The 21905-nt window shown below is 42.4% G+C and overlaps 3 protein-coding genes across 3 annotated transcripts; 2 read left to right on the top strand and 1 right to left on the bottom strand.

Annotated features, from left to right (window-relative positions):
* The first annotated feature begins 5599 nt into the window (after window positions 1-5599).
* LOC148296191 (uncharacterized) lies at window positions 5600-6835 on the top strand. The gene is made up of 2 exons (XM_088247997.1): window positions 5600-5948; window positions 6204-6835. Exons 1-2 carry the CDS (start codon window positions 5600-5602, stop codon window positions 6833-6835), a joined length of 981 nt encoding a protein of 326 aa, XP_088104123.1.
* Window positions 6836-8051: 1216 nt separating this feature from the next.
* Window positions 8052-9590, top strand: LOC148296192 (uncharacterized). Its single transcript, XM_088247999.1, has 2 exons — window positions 8052-8882; window positions 9318-9590. The coding sequence occupies exons 1-2, from the start codon at window positions 8052-8054 to the stop codon at window positions 9588-9590; spliced, it is 1104 nt and encodes a 367-aa protein (XP_088104125.1).
* Window positions 9591-9837: 247 nt separating this feature from the next.
* On the bottom strand, window positions 9838-10711 carry LOC148296193 (uncharacterized). The gene is made up of 3 exons (XM_088248000.1): window positions 10631-10711; window positions 10039-10561; window positions 9838-9866 (listed from the first exon to the last, which is right to left on the bottom strand). The coding sequence occupies exons 1-3, from the start codon at window positions 10709-10711 to the stop codon at window positions 9838-9840; spliced, it is 633 nt and encodes a 210-aa protein (XP_088104126.1).
* Between the last annotated feature and the right edge of the window lie 11194 nt (window positions 10712-21905).

A 21905-nucleotide genomic window follows, 5' to 3' on the forward strand; every position in this document is an offset into this window, starting at 1 on the left:
TCTATTTAGTGAATAATTAGTATTAAATATTTTAATTAACTTCATGAATTATATTACTTAATAAATAGTAATTCAATTTTTCTTTTTCTTTTTTTTTCCTTTAATATTCACTAAGTAAATAATAACTAAAACATAAGTAATAATCAAAGTAATTAAGAAAGAGAAATACATATTATGCTACTTAAAGGCTCCGTAAAATCGTATAGCCGTGCGGCTATACTGTTGAAAAGAAAATTATAAAACTGAGTATCGCCGTGCGGCTGTACTATCTTTATATATGAAAAAAGAGCACCCCAGTCATTAGGCGCCACGTGTCACGACAATTCTACTTTTTTTAAAAAAAATTTACAAACACAGAGTATAGCCGATCGGCTGTACTATTTTTTACTTTTTATTTTTTTTACAAGGACCCTCCAACGATTAGACGCCACGTGTCACTATACTATTTTTGGAAGAAAAACATCGTAGGATTGCCGCACGGCTATACTATTCTAAAAGGTCTATCTATACTATTTAATATATAAATTAAAAAAAGAAAAGTGGACCCTCCAAGTTTCATTAGCTTGTACTTTATAGATATTAATTTGCTAGTTTCAACATATCCAAAGTAGATATTAATAAGTAACTATCTAATATTTTAGTATAATTTTTATAACATATATTATTCGTATTTAATAATATGTGAGAATTATTTGTATAATACGTGAACTTTGTGAGAATTACTGAAAGTTTTGTAAAAAAATATGTGCATTAAGCATTAGAAATACGTATGTACATGTACAATACGACTATTGTACGTTTGCTTTTTAAAACATAGTAGACGTGTATAGAATACGAATGTATTATTGAAAAATACGTACATACATATGTGTATATATACATATATAAGACTATATTTTAAAGAAATTAATTATATATTTTTTATAAATTTTTTTAAAAAAATAACATAAACACTTCTCCCGACGAAATTTCGTCGGCATAGGTCTATGCCGGCAAATAGTTGTCGGATTAGGTTTCTCCCGACAAAATAACCTGTGCCGATGAAATTTCGTCGGGAGAGGTCCAATGGACTTGTGCCGACGAAATTTCGTCGGGACAGGTCTTTTAAAAAAAATTAAATATAAAATTAGGATGTTTAGGTTAATTAATTTTTAAAAATTTTATTTTTAGAAATCAAACAATATATTTGACTGATTTAATTAGTTAAATTAGTAATTATATTTTAATTATCATCTATTTAGTGAATAATTAGTATTAAATATTTTAATTAACTTCATGAATTATATTACTTAATAAATAGTAATTCAATTTTTCTTTTTCTTTTTTTCTCCTTTAATATTCACTAAGTAATAATCAAAGTAATTAAGAAAGAGAAATACATATTATGCTACTTAAAGGCTCCGTAAAATCGTATAGCCGTGCGGCTATACTGTTGAAAAGAAAATTATAAAACTGAGTATAGCCGTGCGGCTGTACTATTTTTATATATGAAAAAAGTGCACCCCAGTCATTAGGCGCCACGTGTCACGACAATTCTACTTTTTTAAAAAAAAATTTACAAACACAGAGTATAGCCGAACGGCTGTACTATTTTTTACTTTTTATTTTTTTTACAAGGACCCTCCAACGATTAGACGCCACGTGTCACTATACTATTTTTGGAAGAAAAACATCGTAGGATTGCCGCACTGCTATACTATTCTAAAAGGTCTATCTATACTATTTAATATATAAATTAAAAAAAGAAAAGAGGACCCTCCAAGTTTCATTAGCTTGTACTTTATAGATATTAATTTGCTAGTTTCAACATATCCAAAGTAGATATTAATAAGTAACTATCTAATATTTTAGTATAATTTTTATAACATATATTATTCGTATTTAATAATATGTGAGAATTATTTGTATAATACGTGAACTCTGTGAGAATTACTGAAAGTTTTGTAAAAAAATATGTGCATTAAGCATTAGAAGTACGTATGTACATGTACAATACGACTACTGTACGTTTGCTTTTTAAAACATAGTAGACGTGTATAGAATACGAATGTATTATTGAAAAATACGTAGATACATATGTGTATATATACATATATAAGACTATATTTTAAAGAAATTAATTATATATTTTTTATAAAATTTTTTAAAAAAATAACATAAACACTTCTCCCGACGAACTTTCGTCGGCATAGGTCTATGCCGGCAAATAGTTGTCGGATTAGGTTTCTCCCGACAAAATATCCTGTGCCGATGAAATTTCGTCGGGAGAGGTCCAATGGACTTGTGCCGACGAAATTTCGTCGGGAGAGGTCTTTTAAAAAAAATTAAATATAAAATTAGGATGTTTAGGTTAATTAATTTTTAAAAATTTTATTTTTAGAAATCAAACAATATATTTGACTGATTTAATTAGTTAAATTTGTAATTATATTTTAATTATCATCTATTTAGTGAATAATTAGTATTAAATATTTTAATTAACTTCATGAATTATATTACTTAATAAATAGTAATTCAATTTTTCTTTTTCTTTTTTTTTCCTTTAATATTCACTAAGTAAATAATAACTAAAACATAAGTAATAATCAAAGTAATTAAGAAAGAGAAATACATATTATGCTACTTAAAGGCTCCGTAAAATCGTATAGCCGTGCGGCTATACTGTTGAAAAGAAAATTATAAAACTGAGTATCGCCGTGCGGCTGTACTATTTTTATATATGAAAAAAGAGCACCCCAGTCATTAGGCGCCACGTGTCACGACAATTCTACTTTTTAAAAAAAAAATTTACAAACACAGAGTATAGCCGAGCGGCTGTACTATTTTTTACTTTTTATTTTTTTTACAAGGACCCTCCAACGATTAGACGCCACGTGTCACTATACTATTTTTGGAAGAAAAACATCGTAGGATTGCCGCACGGCTATACTATTCTAAAAGGTCTATCTATACTATTTAATATATAAATTAAAAAAAGAAAAGAGGACCCTCCAAGTTTCATTAGCTTGTACTTTATAGATATTAATTTGCTAGTTTCAACATATCCAAAGTAGATATTAATAAGTAACTATCTAATATTTTAGTATAATTTTTATAACATATATTATTCGTATTTAATAATATGTGAGAATTATTTGTATAATACGTGAACTTTGTGAGAATTACTGAAAGTTTTGTAAAAAAATATGTGCATTAAGCATTAGAAATACGTATGTACATGTACAATACGACTATTGTACGTTTGCTTTTTAAAACATAGTAGACGTGTATAGAATACGAATGTATTATTGAAAAATACGTACATACATATGTGTATATATACATATATAAGACTATATTTTAAAGAAATTAATTATATATTTTTTATAAAATTTTTTTAAAAAATAACATAAACACTTCTCCCGACGAAATTTCGTCGGCATAGGTCTATGCCGGCAAATAGTTGTCGGATTAGGTTTCTCCCGACAAAATAACCTGTGCCGATGAAATTTCGTCGGGAGAGGTCCAATGGACTTGTGCCGACGAAATTTCGTCGGGACAGGTCTTTTAAAAAAAATTAAATATAAAATTAGGATGTTTAGGTTAATTAATTTTTAAAAATTTTATTTTTAGAAATCAAACAATATATTTGACTGATTTAATTAGTTAAATTAGTAATTATATTTTAATTATCATCTATTTAGTGAATAATTAGTATTAAATATTTTAATTAACTTCATGAATTATAATACTTAATAAATAGTAATTAAATTTTTCTTTTTTTTTTTTTTTTCCTTTAATATTCACTAAGTAAATAATAACTAAAACATAAGTAATAATCAAAGTAATTAAGAAAGAGAAATACATATTATGCTACTTAAAGGCTCCGTAAAATCGTATAGCCGTGCGGCTATACTGTTGAAAAAAATATATTATAAAACTGAGTATAGCCGTGCGGCAGGAGAAATCGTTTAAAAGCGTACGGAAGCCCACTGTCCAGGATAGAGGGAAGCAGCAGGCCGCACACGAACCGACTGTCTCCCGAAGACTGTTCGTGCCCACTCCAAAGGAGCGCCATCCCGAATATCGCGTTTATTCCGATTGCCGCGAGAGGATTAACGATCGGCGGAGGGAACGGCAGTCCTCGCCCATCCAGGTCCGGGCGAAGCTCGACGATCCACGCCTGGAGGCACTTGGACCAAAATCCCCCATACGCCAAAGGTACAGTACGATCGGCCTGGAAGAAACGGACGAATCGGATTACGTTCCAACATCTCCAGGAACCACCATCTCATCAGCAGGGCCCTCTGCACAACGCCACAGCCGCCGATCGAACCAGGACAATGATCGGCGAAAAGGAAACTACGAGAGAAGCCCCAGCCGAATGGCAGACCAAGGAAAACGAGGTCACAATGCTGACCAACGCACGGGGAACCGAGCGGTCGAGCCCTTTGGTGACGATCTTCCCTCTACCGATCCGACTATTCGTCTCCTCCTACAGAAGATGAATCGCATTGAGAAGGAACAAGACCAGGCTCGGACACCAACATGGGGAACGGTACAGCCAGGGCCATTCACCAATCGAATCCGGACATTCAGACACGAGAAGGAGGTCCAAGCACTCCGCATATCGTTCTACTCAGGGGTGGAAGATCCCGTTACCCACATTCATACCTTCCAATCAGCTTTGGGTTGCAAAGGACTGACGGATGAAGGCCAATGTTTGCTATTCCCCTCCACCCTGACCGGAGCCGCTCTGAATTGGTTCTATCGAATGGAGCCAGATACGGTTGACACTTTTAATCAGTTGAAGCAAACCTTCCTCAACCATTTTATGATTCAGACCGATCGCCTGTATTCCGCCGATGACCTCTATACCGTTCGGCAGTAGGACGATGAGCCATTGAGAGAATATGCGGCTAGGTTCAGCCATGAGTACTCCAGATGTCCGGAAACTGACGATAAGGCAGCCTTCGGTGCCTTCAAAAGCGGCCTTCAGTCGTCTCAGTTTCGTTATTTGGTCCACAGCAGCAACTGGACCACCTACTCCGAATTAATGAAACAGGCGGCAATCCACGCCAAGGCCGAGCACTTCAACTCCAAAGGATCGGCTTCGGCCCTACCAAACAAAGCGGTACCGACCGGTCAGCCTTCGACACAGCACTATGATCGATTCCCGGCGGATCCGGTGACAAATCAGGCCCCCTACCGAACGGCACCCCCTGCCCCTGCTTTTTTCGCGCCACGAAACAAACGGAAAGACCACTTCCGAGATCGGCAGGACACCAACAAAAAGGGCAAGGACTCCGGTAGGCGAGGCGACTTCGGCGAGTCGAAGAGGAATCGGCCAGAGGAAATCTTCACTTTGCTCAACACTACTTATGAGCATGTTCTCCTGACCGAAGGAGACATAATACCGAAGCCGAACAACCGGAAACTTCCTCGGCAGAGCGAGAAGGACACCGGTGTGTTCTGCCGATACCATCAATACAATGGCCACGACACAGAATCGTGTATCGCCCTTCGGAAAATTGTTGAGCGCCTCATCAACGAAGGAAAGCTGGATCAGTATTTGAGCACTAAACTAGCCTCGGATAAACCACCGAATCGGCAGATCAATATGATTAGTGGAGGGACACCCATCGCCGAAGCCAGCAACCGATCTGTCAAAGATTATGTGCGTGCCGTTCGGTACCCCCAGATCCTCAGCGTCGATGAGGGCCACAACAACAAAGTCCAGCGAATCGGTTGGGAGCCTATTACCTTTTCCGAAGAAGAAGAGCGAGGCATCATCTTCCCCCACTCTGATCCCATGATCATCCGAGCCGACATTACCGATTTCGACGTAGGCCGAATCCTCATCGACACAGGTAGTTCAGTCAACGTCCTCTTTGCTGATGCTTTCGAGGCCCTCGGCATAGACCCTCAGCACCTAAACAAGGACATCACCCCTCTCCTAAGCTTCTCTGGTGACGTGATCGAACCCATTGGCAGTGTCCTGCTTCCGTTTGCGGTTGGCACCATTCCCAGACGAACGATCATCTATACTCACTTTTTGGTGGTCGATTGCCCGACAGCGTATAATGTCATCATCGGCAGGACGGCGCTCACCAAAATGAAGGCCATGCTGTCACCACACATGCTCCTCCTCAAGTTCCCCACCCACGCTGGCGTAGGCCAAGTGCGAGGGGATCAGTTGAGTGCACGGACATGTAACGTTTCAGCAACCAAAGGTTCGGCACGAGCCACGCCTCGCGCATCATACTTGGTAGCTGCCGACGCTACTGTGCCGAACGGCAGAGGGGCGGACAAACCGGATGATCCCAGGGATGACGCTGTCACCCCACAAGCACAACCCGTTGAAGATTTGGAATCGGTCGTCCTCTCCGAGGAAGAGCCCGACCGACAGATTCGAATCGGTACCACCTTGAGTCCGGCACTGCGTACCGACTTCATTGCCTTCTTGCGCGCCAATGCAGAAGTCTTCGCTTGGTCGTACGATGACATGCTCGGTATCACCCCGAGCGTCATCAGTCACAAGCTCAGCATCTGCCCCACTTTCAAACCCATCAGACAGAAACGGCGGGCGTATGATACCGAACGGTACGAAGCAATGAGAACCGAGGTGGAGAAACTGCGAACAATCGGCTTCATCCAGGAAGTCACTTACCCAATTTGGCTGGCCAATTCGGTGCTGGTCAAGAAGTCGAGCGGTGCCTGGCGAATGTGTCAGGACTATACCGATTTGAACAAGGCTTGCCCCAAAGACAGCTTTCCTCTGCCACGGATCGATCAGATGGTAGACGCAACAGCAGGCCATGAATTTCTTAGTTTTATGGACGCATACTCTGGCTAAAACCAGATATTCATGCACTCTGCCGATCGCGAGCATACGGCATTCATCACCGACAAAGGACTTTACTGCTACAAAGTCATACGCTGGGGCAACCTACCAGCGCTTAGTCAACAAAATATTCTCTGAACTCATCGGCACCTTGATGGAGGTTTATGTGGATGACATGCTGGTCAAAAGCAAAACAGCCGATTCTCACCTCCACAACCTCTCCCTCATGTTCAGCGTCCTAAAAAAGTACAACATGCGGCTCAACCCAAGTAAATGTGCCTTCGGCGTCTCTTCGGGCAAATTCCTTGGCTTCATGATCAGCCAACGAGGCATCGAAGCCAATCCAGAAAAAATCCAAGCCCTGCTCGACATGCAGATTCCGAAGACTCAGAAGGACATCCAGAGCCTCACAGGGCGTGTCGCCGCTCTTGCTCGATTTATATCCAAGGCTACCGATCGGTGTGCCCCTTTCTTTAAAGCCCTCAAAGGAAGCAAACGGCAGATTGTCTGGACCGCCGAATGCGATCGCGCTTTCCAGGACCTCAAGGCTTATATGAGCAGGGCGCCCCTGTTGTCCACCCCTCTTCCTGGCGAAGAGTTAATTCTCTACCTATCAGTATCGGCAACGGCATTAAGCTCCGTGCTCATTCGCAAGCCGAATGGCATCGAGCTTCCAATTTTCTATACCAGCCACGCCTTGCAGGATGCCGAGATTCGGTACCCTGAGTTGGAAAAGCTTGCCTATGCTCTTGTTCTCTCAGCACGCAAGCTTCGGCCGTACTTCCAGGCTCACAGCATTACCGTTCTCACCAATCAGCCACTACGCCAGATACTGCAAAGACCGGAGACATCAGGTCGGCTAGAGAAGTGGGCAATTGAACTCAGCGAATTCGACATCCACTATCACCCTCGGCCTGCCGAGAAGGGACAAGCCGTGGCTGATTTCATCTCCGAAATGACTACCTCTACAGGATCCAATCCAGACCCTACCGTTTCGGAATCAGCAGCATCATTCGCCCATCCAACCGAGGGAACATTCATTTCATCACTCCCTCTGTGGACTCTCTACGTAGATGGGTCATCCAACCGACAAGGCAGCGGGGCCGGTTTAGTTCTCAAAGCCCCTGACCAAACTACCATCGAATACGCCATCTGATTCCAATTCCAAGCTTCCAACAACGAAGCTGAATATGAAGCTCTCTTAGCAGGCCTTCGGCTCACCAAGGGAATGGGCGCTCGACAGCTGAAAATATGCAGTGACTCGCAACTTGTCGTAAATCAGGTGTTGACTGAATTCGAAGCCAAAGACCCTTCGATGGCTGCCTACTTGACACATGCCCGCCGATTGCTGCATCACTTTGACGCGTTCCAGGTTCAACAGATCCCAAGATCTGAGAACAGCCACGCCGATGCCCTATCACGCCTGGCATCAGCAATTGATGACAACATCGGTCGCCACGTACCGATCGAAATCCTCGCTCGGTGCAGCACCACGGAAAGCGAAGTACATGCCGTTCGGCAGGACCCAAGCTGGATGGATCCAATATATGCTTACCTTTCAATCGGAACTTTGCCAAACGACAAAACAGAGGCCAAAACTATCCGCCGCCGATCGGCACGTTACTTAATCTTGAACCAGACTCTCTATCGGCGTGGCCTTTCCTTACCATTGCTTCGGTGCCTGACCCCGCAGCAAGGAGACTACGTCTTACGAGAGATTCACGAAGGAGCCTGCGGAGACCATTCTGGGGCCCGATCTCTGGCATTCAAGACCATTCGGCAGGGGTATTACTGGCCGACCCTCCATACCGATGCCACCACACTCGTCCAGAAGTGCGATCAATGCCAGCGTTTCGGCTCAGTTTTGAAACTGCCTGCCGAACCGCTCACCCCGATTGTTAGCCCGTGGCCCTTCGCTCAATGGGGTTTAGACCTCATCGGCCCCATGCCCCAAGGGAAGGGACAGCTCAAGTACGCCATCGTCGCTGTCGACTACTTTACGAAGTGGACCGAAGCCGAAGCTTTGGCAACAATCATCGCAGCCAGAGTCGAACATTTCGTATGGAAGAATATTATTTGTCGATTCGGCCTCCCGAACGCGATCATCACCGACAACGGAAAACAATTCGACTCCTCTCAGTTCCGGCACCTATGCCACCGATTCGACATCAACTTGTTCTTCGCTTCTCCGGCACACCCACAATCGAACGGCCAGGTAGAAGCCATCAACAAGATCATCAAGCGGACACTGAAGAAGAAGCTTGGGGCAGCTAAAGGAGCCTGGCCCGATCTCCTTCCGGAGGCACTATGGGCCATCAACACCTCCTACCGACGATCGACTGGAGAAACACCATTTTCCCTTGCTTTCGGTACCGAAGCTGTTGTCCCAGTCGAGATCAACGCACCCTCGTGCCGAACGACATCTTACAAATAAGAGCAAAACGAAGCCTTGCTCACTCTCAACCTGGACCTCATTGATGAACACCGTTCCCAGGCTCAGCTTCGGAACGCTACCTACAAACAGCGGACCTCTCGCTACTACGACTCGCGCGTCAGACGCCGATCGTTCAAAGTGGGAGACTGGGTTTTATGCAAGGTTTCTCTCGCCACCAAAGACTCGAACGACGGCACCCTTGGTCCATCCTGGGAAGGTCCTTATGAGGTCGTCACTGTCTGCCGACCAGGAACTTACCGACTGCATGATACCGATGGTCAGACCCTCGGCCATCCTTGGAATATCGAGCACCTCAAATATTACTACAAGTAACGTGACCTTCGGTCCTCACCCCATGTACAGGTGCTCACACCTTGTGTTGTCACCTTCGGTCGTTACCTTTGTAATCGGTTTATTTCAACATAATCCCTATTCTATACATATGGCATTACCAAACAACAATATTATATCAACAATATTCTACATTCGGCATGCACACATACAGGATTACGGACATCAGCAAATTCAACCAAAACAAAGTTAACATAGATATAAAAGGCCACAGAAGGGCCATCTGTCTTTACAACATGCCATTCGGCATGTTCAAAACTGTTATACATTTCCAAAAATGATACTTGAATTAACGAAGTCTAAGAGGAGGGTGGATCGGCTTCGGTCGTTACAATATCGGCATCAGCTGACGCAGGCACAGGACCAGTCGACGGCTCGGCAGTAGACACATTGGCATCCCTCGGCCCGGGATGACCTTCTTCCTCCCCACTGCTTGAATCGGTGTCATCGGTTTCCTCGGGCTCGGCATCCTCACCCTTGTACGCCTCCACCATCTCTTCGGTCACCCCTTCCGGTAGTGGCGGCGGATCCCGAAGGAAGTTCAGGTTCAGCTTCTTCTCCGCATTGTACCGTTTGAATCGGTAGACAAAGTCATCACATTGCTCCATGACTTCTTTGTCTACCAGAAGCGTGAACTCCTCCGACGCTCGGTAGTCAGCAACGGCATTCGCCTTCGCCTCTTCGACCTCCTTGGCATGTGACCGTTCGGCCGCATCCATAGCCACCTCCACCGCGGCCTTCGCCTCCTGCGCCGTCACCAATTCCAGCTCCGTTGCCACCAATTTCGACGTTAGCTCCGCTATCTTCGCACCATTTTCCTCGGCACGCCGGTCGGCCTCCTGAATGAGCTTTCCGGCATCAGCGATCTTCGAACGGCCCTCTTCAAACTTCTTTTGGTACCGTTCGGCAGCATTGATGGCTCGCTTCACGCAGAGCCACATCTCCATATCAGCCTGTAACACATACAAACTCAGTATGCCGACCGCATAACCACTTTGAAAAACAACAAATTAAACACTTACTGCAGCCTGAAGCCGGAAGGCTCGCCCGGTCTGCTCGCGCAACGTCTTCATCGACAGTTGCTCGATCTCTGACAGCTCCATTTGAGCGCCATCGATCATACTGTTGATAAACGGCATAGCCTTCCGAGGGCAAGCAATGTTCACCGGCCCCTCCTCTCCCTCTCATTCATCATCGGGAATCACCACTGATGTCCCTTCATTCGGCCCCCTTGGCCGCTTCGGCAACGGCGTTGCGTCGAGGGCACCCTCAATCATCCTTTTTCCTGTTACTTGGAGGTGCACCTCCTGAACAGCCTCAGCCTCGGCCGCCTGCTTCTCCCGGCGGCGATCCGCCACCGTCTGCTCATCCCCAGAGGCTCCTGCCGCCTTCTTCTTCGGCCTGGGGGACTGCCCTTTCTTCGGCTTCGGCGCCCCATGCCCCTCCAGCCGCCTCCTGGTCGCCTCGCTCATTGGACGCCCACCTGCCACTGCAAAAACACAAGCCATATCGGAAATGGTAGATATGGAAAGGAAGAAGCTCACGACACCTGCCGAACGGCATCACTCACTCTGTCTTTTCTCCTCTTCCTCTTCCTCCTTTATCCTTCGGTCGTGTTCTGCTTTGCCGATCAAGCCTGCCTTGTAAAGGTTCCGGAAGTATAGCAACTCCTTGAAGAAGCGATCTTCTTCGGCAATCTTCGTCCTCACCCTCTCGATTGCTTCCACCTCTTTGATCGATGCAGATGGCCGTTTCAAGGACACTGAAACACAAACACCCAACGGTCAAAAAAAAAAACCCAAAACCAACTGCCGAACGGCAGGCTCTACCCTACCGACTGTCTGGAAAGACGTAGGAATCCTCCTCTCCACGATCATTCCCGGTGCCGATTCCCAATCACCGGACACAATTACTCGACGCTTACGCCACGTCTTCTGGGAGCTCGGCACCCCAACCACAAAGTGTCCACGCTGCCCTGCCGATAGATAGTTGGACTGCACCCACCCCCCATTATCAGCACTCTTTGCCCTCGTCACACTATACAATTGGGCAAACTGTTCGTAGCTCGGCTCCCCCTCGCCAGCCAAGCTGAACGCTGTGATCGTCCCGAGCAACGTAATCCAAAAGTTTGGATTGTACTGCCCTGGTGCGTACCCGATCGCAGCCAAAATCTTCTACACCGAATGTCTCAACGGTAGCCAAAGCCTATGCTTAAACACGTCGGTGAAGAAGACTACGCCCTTGTCATTATCACTGAGCGACTCTAAGGGCCCCGGAATTCGCATCCCTACCGATTCCGGAATATTGAACTCCGCCCGAATCTTCGCCAACTCAGCCTCAGTCAGTGTGTTCGGCTCTAAATCATCTATTCCGAACAAAGGTTCCGTGGGCTTCGCCATCGGAATCCGTTGCCTCCCCCTGACAACCCTCAACACCCCTTCCCCTGGGACGGCAACGGACACGCCACCCCCATCGGCCTCACGACCCGAAATCGAAGGCTCACCATCTCCAGGCACTCTCGTCGAAGTGCCCCCATCCTCAGCACGCACTCTTGCCCCCTCCACTATCTCACAGCTTGAAGAGCTCCCAGAATCGGTACTCTCACTCCCCGAGGACGAACTCCCCGAGGACGATTCGTCCTCATAGGCCCTCGGACTACGCCTACCCTCGGATTCAGTATCTGACATCTACAAACACAAACGAAGGGAAACTAAGTGCTATGCTAGAATCAAAATCTTGTTCTACCCTTAAACACTCATGTTCATACTTGTTCATACATTGTTCAAACAAACAATCAACGAATTCAACACTTTGATTCATACAAATGCCAAAACACGGCAACATACCTTGTTTGCACGGTGGTTCAAGTTCGCCGGAAATCGCCTCCGCCTTGTTCACGCTCGCCGAAAATCGCCTGCTCAGCCTTCGCACGGTTGCCGGAAATCGCCTCTCACAAGTTCTCTTCGCTCTCAAATATTCCAAGTATTTGAACTCTCGTCCCCTCCTCACATTTATAAAGCCGATCTAGCATCGGGAAGCGAAGCGACGCATCGGGATACGAAACGATGCGGCTCTTCACAGCCATGCCGACACGTGTCACGCATGCATGGGGGAGACCAAACGTTGTCAGTTGCAACGCTTCCAATCCTCAGAGACGCTTCAACTTCCCGAACATGGCAGATCTAGCCACCTTCGAGCACAACTCCGCTAGCGAACGGCAGCCGCACATTAATGAGTTTTCACTCACCTTCGTGCCGAACGGCAGGCGCACATTGATGAGTTTTCACTCACCTCTCGTGCTGAACGGCAGGCGCACATTGATGAGTTTTCACTCACCTTCGTGCCGAACGGCAGACGCACATTCATGAGTTTTCACTCACCTTCGTGCCAAACGGCAGGCGCACATTGATGAGTTTTCACTCACCTCTCGTGCCGAACGACAGGCGCACATTAATGAGTTTTCACTCACCTTCGTGCCGAACGGCAGGCGCACGTTGATGAGTTTTCACTCACCTCTCGTGCCGAACGACAGCCGCATATTAATGAGTTTTCACTCACCCCTTGCAACAATCGGCACATCATGCCGTCTCTTATCCAAGCTCACTCGCTTGGGCACTTGGGGGACTACATACCACCATCGGCAACTATGAGACCATTGTGTCCGGGTCAGAATGCCGAATACATATTCAAGTCCCCAACCGAGAAGCTTCTCAATCGGCAACTTGGGGGACTACTGTTTGTACCGTATCTGACCCTCCACTCGTACAACGACACGTGGATCTTATAAACTCGCCCAAGTACCCAAGGCCTCGGACAATCGGCATCGGCCACCGATGGCATTGTCTCAAAGCTGCGAACAGCCATTACAGGCCCAACTCGTCTATAATCGGCATCCCTTACCGATTGTAGAGAATCAACCTCGAAGTATCCGCCCAAAATATCTAAAGACTCGTGTCGACCTCAGAAGGCCCTCCCACGAGTCCCACATCGAAAATGAGTACTAAGAGCATACAAAATGCCCTCTATAAATAGGCCCCTCCACTACAATACAGGGGTAAGACTTTTAAGCTTGACTTCTATACTTTTATATGGCCAACAACAAGAGCTCTTAAAAACAATCTTACTTGAGCATCGGAGGGCCTTAGGCTGGTTCCACACCGGTTCCATAGACCTCACGAACTTCGCTTATCTTCTATTAAGGATCAGCATCTGAAGACAGGAAGAATCTCCATCTGTCACTCAATCGATCTGCTAGATCGTCCACATCTCTTGTAAGTTGCACTCATCTCTATCTGTTCAGATTTAGCGCCAACATATTTTAATTATCATCTATTTAGTGAATAATTAGTATTAAATATTTTAATTAACTTCATGAATTATATTACTTAATAAATAGTAATTCAATTTTTCTTTTTCTTTTTTTTTTCCTTTAATATTCACTAAGTAAATAATAACTAAAACATAAGTAATAATCAAAGTAATTAAAAAAGAGAAATACATATTATGCTACTTAAAGGCTCCGTAAAATCGTATAGCCGTGCGGCTATACTGCTGAAAAAAAATTATAAAACTGAGTATAGCCGTGCGGCTGTACTATTTTTATATATAAAAATAGAGCACCCCAGTCATTAAGCGCCACGTGTCACGACAATTCTACCTTTTAAAAAAAATTAAAAACACAGAGTATAGCCGCGCGGCTGTACTATTTTTTACTTTTTATTTTCTTTAAAAGGACCCTCCAGCGATTAGACGCCACATGTCACTATACTATTTTTGGAAGAAAAACATCGTAGTATTGCCGCACGGCTATACTATTCTAAAAGGTCTATCTATACTATTTAATATATAAATTAAAAAAAGAAAAGAGGACCCTCCAAGTTTCATTAGCTTGTACTTTATAGATATTAATTTGCTAGTTTCAACATATCCAAAGTAGATATTAATAAGTAACTATATAATATTTTAGTATAATTTTTATAACATATATTATTCGTATTTAATAATATGTGAGAATTATTTTTATAATACGTGAACTTTGTGAGAATTACTGAAAGTTTTGTAAAAAAATATGTGCATTAAGCATTAGAAATACGTATGTACATGTACAATACGACTATTGTACGTTTGCTTTTTAAAAAATAGTAGATGTGTATAGAATACGAATGTATTATTGAAAAATACGTACATACATATGTGTATATATACATATATAAGACTATATTTTAAAGAAACTAATTTTATATTTTTTATAAATTTTTTTTAAAAAATAACATAAACACTTCTCCCGACGAAATTTCGTCGGCATAGGTCTATGCCGGTAAATAGTTGTCGGATTAGGTTTCTCCCGACAAAATAACCTATGCCGACGAAATGTCGTCGGGAGAGGTCCAATGGACTTGTGCCGACGAAATTTCGTCGGGAGAGGTCTTTTAAAAAAAAATTAAATATAAAATTAGGATGTTTAGGTTAATTAATTTTTAAAAATTTTATTTTTAGCAATCAAACAATATATTTGACTGATTTAATTAGTTAAATTATTAATTATATTTTAATTACCATCTATTTAGTGAATAATTTGTATTAAATATTTTAATTAACTTCATGAATTATATTACTTAATAAATAGTAATTCAAATTTTCTTTTTCTTTTTTTTCCTTTAATATTCACTAAGTAAATAATAACTAAAACATAATTAATAATCAAAGTAATTAAAAAAGAGGAATACATATTATGCTACTTAAAGGCTCCATAAAATCGTATAGCCGTGCGGCTGTACTATTTTTATATATGAAAAAAGAGCACCCCAGTCATTAAGCACCACGTGTCACGACAATTCTACTTTAAAAAAAAAATTAAAAACACAGAGTATAGCCGATCGGCTGTACTATTTTTTACTTTTTATTTTTTTTTAAAAGGACCGTCCAGTGATTAGACGCCATGTGTCACTATACTATTTTTGGAAGAAAAACATCGTAGTATTGCCGCACGGCTATACTATTCTAAAAGGTCTATCTATACTATTTAATATATAAATTAAAAAAAGAAAAGAGGACCCTCCAAGTTTCATAAGCTTGTACTTTATAGATATTAATTTGCTAGTTTCAACATATCCAAAGTAGATATTAATAAGTAACTATATAATATTTTAGTATAATTTTTATAACATATATTATTCGTATTTAATAATATTTGAGAATTATTTGTATAATACGTGAACTTTGTGAGAATTACTGAAAGTTTTGTAAAAAAATATGTGCATTAAGCATTAGAAATACGTATGTACATGTACAATACGACTATTGTACGTTTGCTTTTAAAAAAATAGTAGACGTGCATAGAATACGAATGTATTATTGAAAAATACGTACATACATATGTGTGTATATACATATATAAGACTATATTTTAAAGAAACTAATTTTATATTTTTTATAAAATTTTTTTAAAAAATAACACAAACACTTCTCCCGACGAAATTTCGTCGGCATAGGTCTATGCCGGCAAATAGTTGTCGGATTAGGTTTCTCCCGACAAAATAACCTATGCCGATGAAATTTCGTCGGGAGAGGTCTTTTAAAAAAAATTAAATATAAAATTAGGATGTTTAGGTTAATTAATTTTTAAAAAATTTATGTTTAGAAATTAAATAATATATTTGACTGATTTAATTAGTTAAATTAGTAATTATATTTTAATTATCATCTATTTAGTGAATAATTAGTATTAAATATTTTAATTAACGTCATGAATTATATTACTTAATAAATAGTAATTCAACTTTTCTCTTTCTTTTTTTTCCTTTAATATTCACTAAGTAAATAATAACTAAAACATAAGTAATAATCAAAGTAATTAAAAAAGAGAAATACATATTATGCTACTTAAAGGCTTCGTAAAATAGTATAGCCATACGGCTATACTTTTGAAACTTGATGTCAATATACTTAACTTTTTCCATGTAACACCGAATTTCTTTAGAGTTTGATAGTAGAAATGTTATCGCAATGAATCAAAGTAGGACTTTGTTGAACATACCCCAATTCTCTGAGCAATCTTTTTAACCACACAACTTGACATGCACAAGAAGTAGCTGCACTAAACTCGGCTTCAATTGTGGACAAAGTGACCACCTGCTGCTTCTTTGAAGACCATGAAATTCCCCCAGAACTAAGCATGAAAACATGACTTGAAGTGCTCTTCTATCATCCAAGTCCCTAGAAAAGTCACTGTCACTGTAGCCAACTAAACCCTTGCTTTTATCTCTTTTATAAAGAACACTAAAATCTATAGTTCCTTTCAAATAATGAAGAACCCTTTTTGCAGCTTGAAACTGAAGTACAGTTGGTGCTTCCATGAATATCGACTAAGGAGACTAATAGCATACATCGTATCAGGCCTAGTAGCTAATAAGTACATTAGACTACCGACAATCTTGTTTTCTTTTTTCATGTTTAAAAAAAATAAAAATAAAAAATTAATTCAAGGTCCCGTTAAGAAAAAAAATAAAAAAAATAAAAAAAATAAAAAAGGAAAAACTACAAAAGACCCTCAAACTATGGGATCATTTTCGAGTTCATGCCTATTTTTAGGGACATTTACAATTACAAACTCAAACTCATGAAAAACCTACAAAGAACCCCCTCTGTTACATAAACCTTTAATGAATCTGTTAAATGACGATGTGTCAAGGGTGGGATTCATTTTGTAATGACATGGACTTTCAAATGGACAAAAAAGTAATAAAAAATTATATATGTTTTTAAATTACAAAAAAATTTAAATTATATTAAATAAATAAATTTAAAATAAAAATAAAATCTCTTTAATTTTTTTTTGAAAAAACCAACCAGAGAAGAGAAGGATGAGAATAAAGGAGAAAAAAAGAAGATTTATAAAATTATAAAATTACCTATATTTTTAATTGATGTCTAAAGAGTCAAACAATATGGGTAGAATATTTTCAGATATATTTTGTTTATACCATATTTGACCAAGCAACTAGAAGCAATTCTAAGCAAGGCCAAGAGTCCCACATTGAAATATTGCAAGAAGGGAAGACTCCCTCTCATCTATAAAAGGAGACCACTCTCCACTTAGGAAGGGATCCCCCCTAGGCTGGGCTTTGTATTCAGTCATGGGCTTCTCTACTTTCTTCTCTTTATATTTGGGCCCAGCCCATTGTACAAATGTAAATACACATTGTTATAATAATGAGAATATACTTCTCCGTGGACGTAACCCATTCATTAAGGGTGAACCACGTATATCTTGTCTTCTGTATGTTTATCGCTTGCCCAAATCCTCACACACATGCTGAAGGTTCTCACCTTCACCCATCAATCATCACACCTCATCTCTAAGTTGGGCTAAAGAGTGCTGAACCATTTTTTAGCGTCAACAGTTTGGTGCCGTCTGTGGGAATCGACACAAAAAGCTTGTCATTCTCCCTTCTTCAGTGCCCTTCGGCACCCTTACAATCGGCATCACCTAAGTTGCCGTTCGGCAATCCCACGCTGGAGCAACAATGAATGCTAAGGCAACAAATTGCAGAAGATGATATTTTAAGGAAAAGCCAATCAAAATATGGCTATCACTTTGCATGGCTCGCATGACCAAAAGTGAAACAACCACCTCAACAAAATTCTAAAGTGCCGTTCGGCAATACCTCCATTTCAAGTCCAAGGGAAGTTTTCGGCACCCTGTCATCATTCGGCAGAAGCGATGCCTTCGGCACCCTGTCATCCTAAGGCAAAGGGAAGCCTTTGGCACCCTGTCATCCTAAGGCAAAGGGAAGCCTTCGGCACCCTGTCATCATTAGACGCGAGCGATGCCTTTGACACCCCGTCATCATTTTGACACGAGCGATGCCTTCGGCACCCTGTCATCATTTTGACACGAGCGATGCCTTCGGCACCCTGTCATCATTAGGCAAAGGGAGGCCTTCAGCACCCTGCCATCATTAGGCAAAGGGAAGCCTTCGGCACCTTGGCATCATTCGGCAGATGTAATGGCTTCGGCACCCTGCCATCCTTATGCAAAAGGGAAGCCTTCGGCACCCTCATCATTGAATGGAGCGGAGCCTTCGGCACCCTGTCATCATTAGGCGGAGTGGAGCCTTCGGCACCCTGCCATCCTTAGGCAAAAGGGAAGCCTTCGGCACCCTGCCATCCTTATGCAACCTTCGGCACCCCCGTCATCATTTTGACACGAGCGATGCCTTCGGCACCCTGTCATCATTAGGCAAAGGAAAGCCTTCGGCACCTTGGCATCATTCGGCAGATGTGATGCCTTCGGCACCCTGCCATCCTTATGCAAAGGGAAGCCTTCGGCACCTTGTCATCATCAGGCGGAGTGAAGCCTTCGGCACCTTGGCATCATTCGGCAGATGTGATGCCTTCGGCACCTTGTCATCATCAGGCGGAGTGGAGCCTTCGGCACCCTGTCATCATTAGGCGGAGTGGAGCCTTCGGCACCCTGCCATCCTTATGCAAAAGGGAAGCCTTCGGCACCCTCATCATTGAATGGAGCGGAGCCTTCGGCACCCTGTCATCATTAGGCGGAGTGGAGCCTTCGGCCCCCTGCCATCCCTAGGCCTTCGGCACCCTGTCATCATTGGACGTAGCGGAGCCTTCGGCACCTTGTCATCATTGGACGGAGTGGAGCCTTCGGCACCCTGTCATCATTAGGCGAAGGGAAGCCTTCGGCACCCTGCCATCCTTAGGCAAAAGGGAAGCCTTCGGCACCCTCATGATTGAACGAAGCAGAGCCTTCGGCACCCTGTCATCATTGGACGGAGCGGAGCCTTCGGCACCCTGTCATCATTAGGCGGAGTGGAGCCTTCGGCACCCTTCCATCCTTAGGCACTGAAAATTACAAGTCCCCAACCAAGAAGTACCTCCTTACTTGAGAACTTGGAGGGCTTCTGTTTATACCATATTTGACCAAGCAACTAGAAGCAATTCTAAGCAAGGCCAAGAGTCCCACATTGAAATATTGCAAGAAGGGAAGACTCCCTCTCATCTATAAAAGGAGACCACTCTCCACTTAGGAAGGGATCCCCCCTAGGCTGGGCTTTGTATTCAGTCATGGGCTTCTCTACTTTCTTCTCTTTATATTTGGGCCCAGCCCATTGTACAAATGTAAATACATATTGTTATAATAATGAGAATATACTTCTCCGTGGACGTAGCACATTCATTAAGGGTGAACCATGTATATCTTGTCTTCTGTATGTTTATCGCTTGCCCAAATCCTCACACACATGCTGAAGGTTCTCACCTTCACCCATCAATCATCACACCTCATCTCTAAGTTGGGCTAAAGAGTGCTGAACCATTTTTTAGCGTCAACATATTTCATTCTCCGAAAGGAGGTATTTATAATACAAGGTTACAAACCCTAATAGGGTCAAACTGGGAAAACAAGTGGAATCCTAATTACATAATATCTATAAAAAAAAAAGAAATAAAATAATATCCTAATAGAATAGGATATCTCTCGCTAACACTCCCCCTCAAGTTGGAGCAAAGACGTCACGCATGCCCAACTTGTCAAGCGAGTTGAGAAAGATACTTGTAGAAACAGCTTTCGTAAGAACATCGGCTAACTGGTACTCAGAACGAATGAACGGAAAGGAAACAATCTCCGCATCCAACTTTTCTCTAATGAAATTTCGATCAACTTCCACATGCTTTGTACGATCATGTTGTACAGGGTTATGAGCAATTGCAATCGCAGCCATATTGTCACAATATAAATCCATGGGTTTCTTAGGCCCAAAACCAAGGTCTCTCAACAATCTCCTCAACCATAGTAATTCAGATACACCATGGGCCATTCCCCGATACTCGGCCTCAGCACTAGACCGAGACACCACCTTTTGTTTCTTGCTCCTCCATGTAACAAGATTGCCACCAACAAACATAAAATACCCAGATGTCGAGCGCCTATCTGTAGCTGAACCAGCCCAATCAGCATCTGTGTACCCTTTAACATATGTATGACCATACTTGGAAAATATTAACCCCTTGCCAGGAGTCCCTTTGAGGTATCTCAAAATACGTGTCACGGCACCCATTTGATCTTCACTAGGTGAGTGCATAAACTGACTCACTACACTTACTGCATACGCAATATCAGGACGTGTATGAGCCAAATAAATTGTTTGTACCGTATCTGACCCTCCACTCGTACAACGACACGTGGATCTTATAAACTCGCCCAAGTACCCAAGGCCTCGGACAATCGGCATCGGCCACCGATGACATTGTCTTAAGGCTGCGAACAGCCATTACAGACCCAGCTCGTCTACAATCGGCATCCCTTACCGATTGTAGAGAATCAACCTCGAAGTCTCCGCCCAAAATATCTAAAGACTCGTGTCGACCTCAGAAGGCCCTCCCACGAGTCCCACATCGAAAATGAGTACTAAGAGCATACAAAATGCCCTCTATAAATAGGCCCCTCCACTACAATACAGGGGTAAGACTTTTAAGCTTGACTTCTATACTTTTATATGGTCAACAACAAGAGCTCTTAAAAACAATCTTACTTGAGCATCGGAAGGTCTTAGGCTGGTTCCACACCGGTTCCATAGACCTCACGAACCTCAAACTATCTTTTATTCAGGATCTGCATCCAAGGACAAGAAGGATCTGCATCTATCATTCAATCGATCTCCTAGATCGCCCTCATCACTTGTAAGTTGCACTCATCTCTATCTGTTCAGATTTAGCGCCAACATAAATTAATTTTCCCACAAGCCTTTGATAGGGTTCCTTATCAGTAGGAGCTTGATCAGGATACAACCCCAACTTGTGATTCTGTTCACTTGGAGTATCAATGGGTTTACAATCCAACATTCCAGTTTCCGCAAGCAAGTCCAAAACATACTTTCTTTGGGATAGAAAAATACCATGCTTAGATCTGGCAACTTCAATCCCAAGAAAGTATTTCAAATCACCTAATGATTTCATCCCAAATTCAGACGCAAGATATTTCTGAAGACTCTGTATTTCTACCTGATCATCTCCAGTTACAATCATATCATGAACATAAATTATTAAAGCTGTCAATTTACCTCTGCGACGTTTCAGAAACAAAGTATGATCCGAGTTACTTTGTACATACCCAAATTTCCTCATAGCTGCAGCAAACCTCCCGAACCAAGCTCTTAGAGACTGCTTTAATCCATACAATGATTTCCGTAGCTTGCACACCATACCCTCCTTAGAGGTCACAAGGATACCCGGCGGAGGATCCATTTATATTTCTTCTTTGAGGTCACCATGGAGAAA

This window comes from Prunus avium, chromosome 2 (assembly GCF_965620075.1).
Source record: "Prunus avium chromosome 2, drPruAviu1.hap1.1, whole genome shotgun sequence".
NCBI lineage: Eukaryota > Viridiplantae > Streptophyta > Magnoliopsida > Rosales > Rosaceae > Prunus > Prunus avium.

Excerpts from the sequence above, each read along its gene's own strand:
- LOC148296191 (XM_088247997.1), top strand. The coding sequence starts at position 5,600 with ATGATTAGTGGAGGGACACCCATCGCCGAAGCCAGCAACCGATCTGTC. Across the intron at positions 5,949-6,203 it reads CCCTCTCCTAAGCTTCTCTG|CAACCAAAGGTTCGGCACGA; the intron begins GTGACGTGATCG and ends GTAACGTTTCAG.
- LOC148296192 (XM_088247999.1), top strand. The coding sequence starts at position 8,052 with ATGGGCGCTCGACAGCTGAAAATATGCAGTGACTCGCAACTTGTCGTA. Across the intron at positions 8,883-9,317 it reads CAGCCAGAGTCGAACATTTC|GCTCAGCTTCGGAACGCTAC; the intron begins GTATGGAAGAAT and ends CACCGTTCCCAG.
- LOC148296193 (XM_088248000.1), bottom strand. The coding sequence starts at position 10,711 with ATGGAGCTGTCAGAGATCGAGCAACTGTCGATGAAGACGTTGCGCGAG. Across the intron at positions 10,562-10,630 it reads CCTTCCGGCTTCAGGCTGCA|GCTGATATGGAGATGTGGCT; the intron begins GTAAGTGTTTAA and ends TATGTGTTACAG. Across the intron at positions 9,867-10,038 it reads CGATGACACCGATTCAAGCA|TTTTGAACATGCCGAATGGC; the intron begins GTGGGGAGGAAG and ends AATGTATAACAG.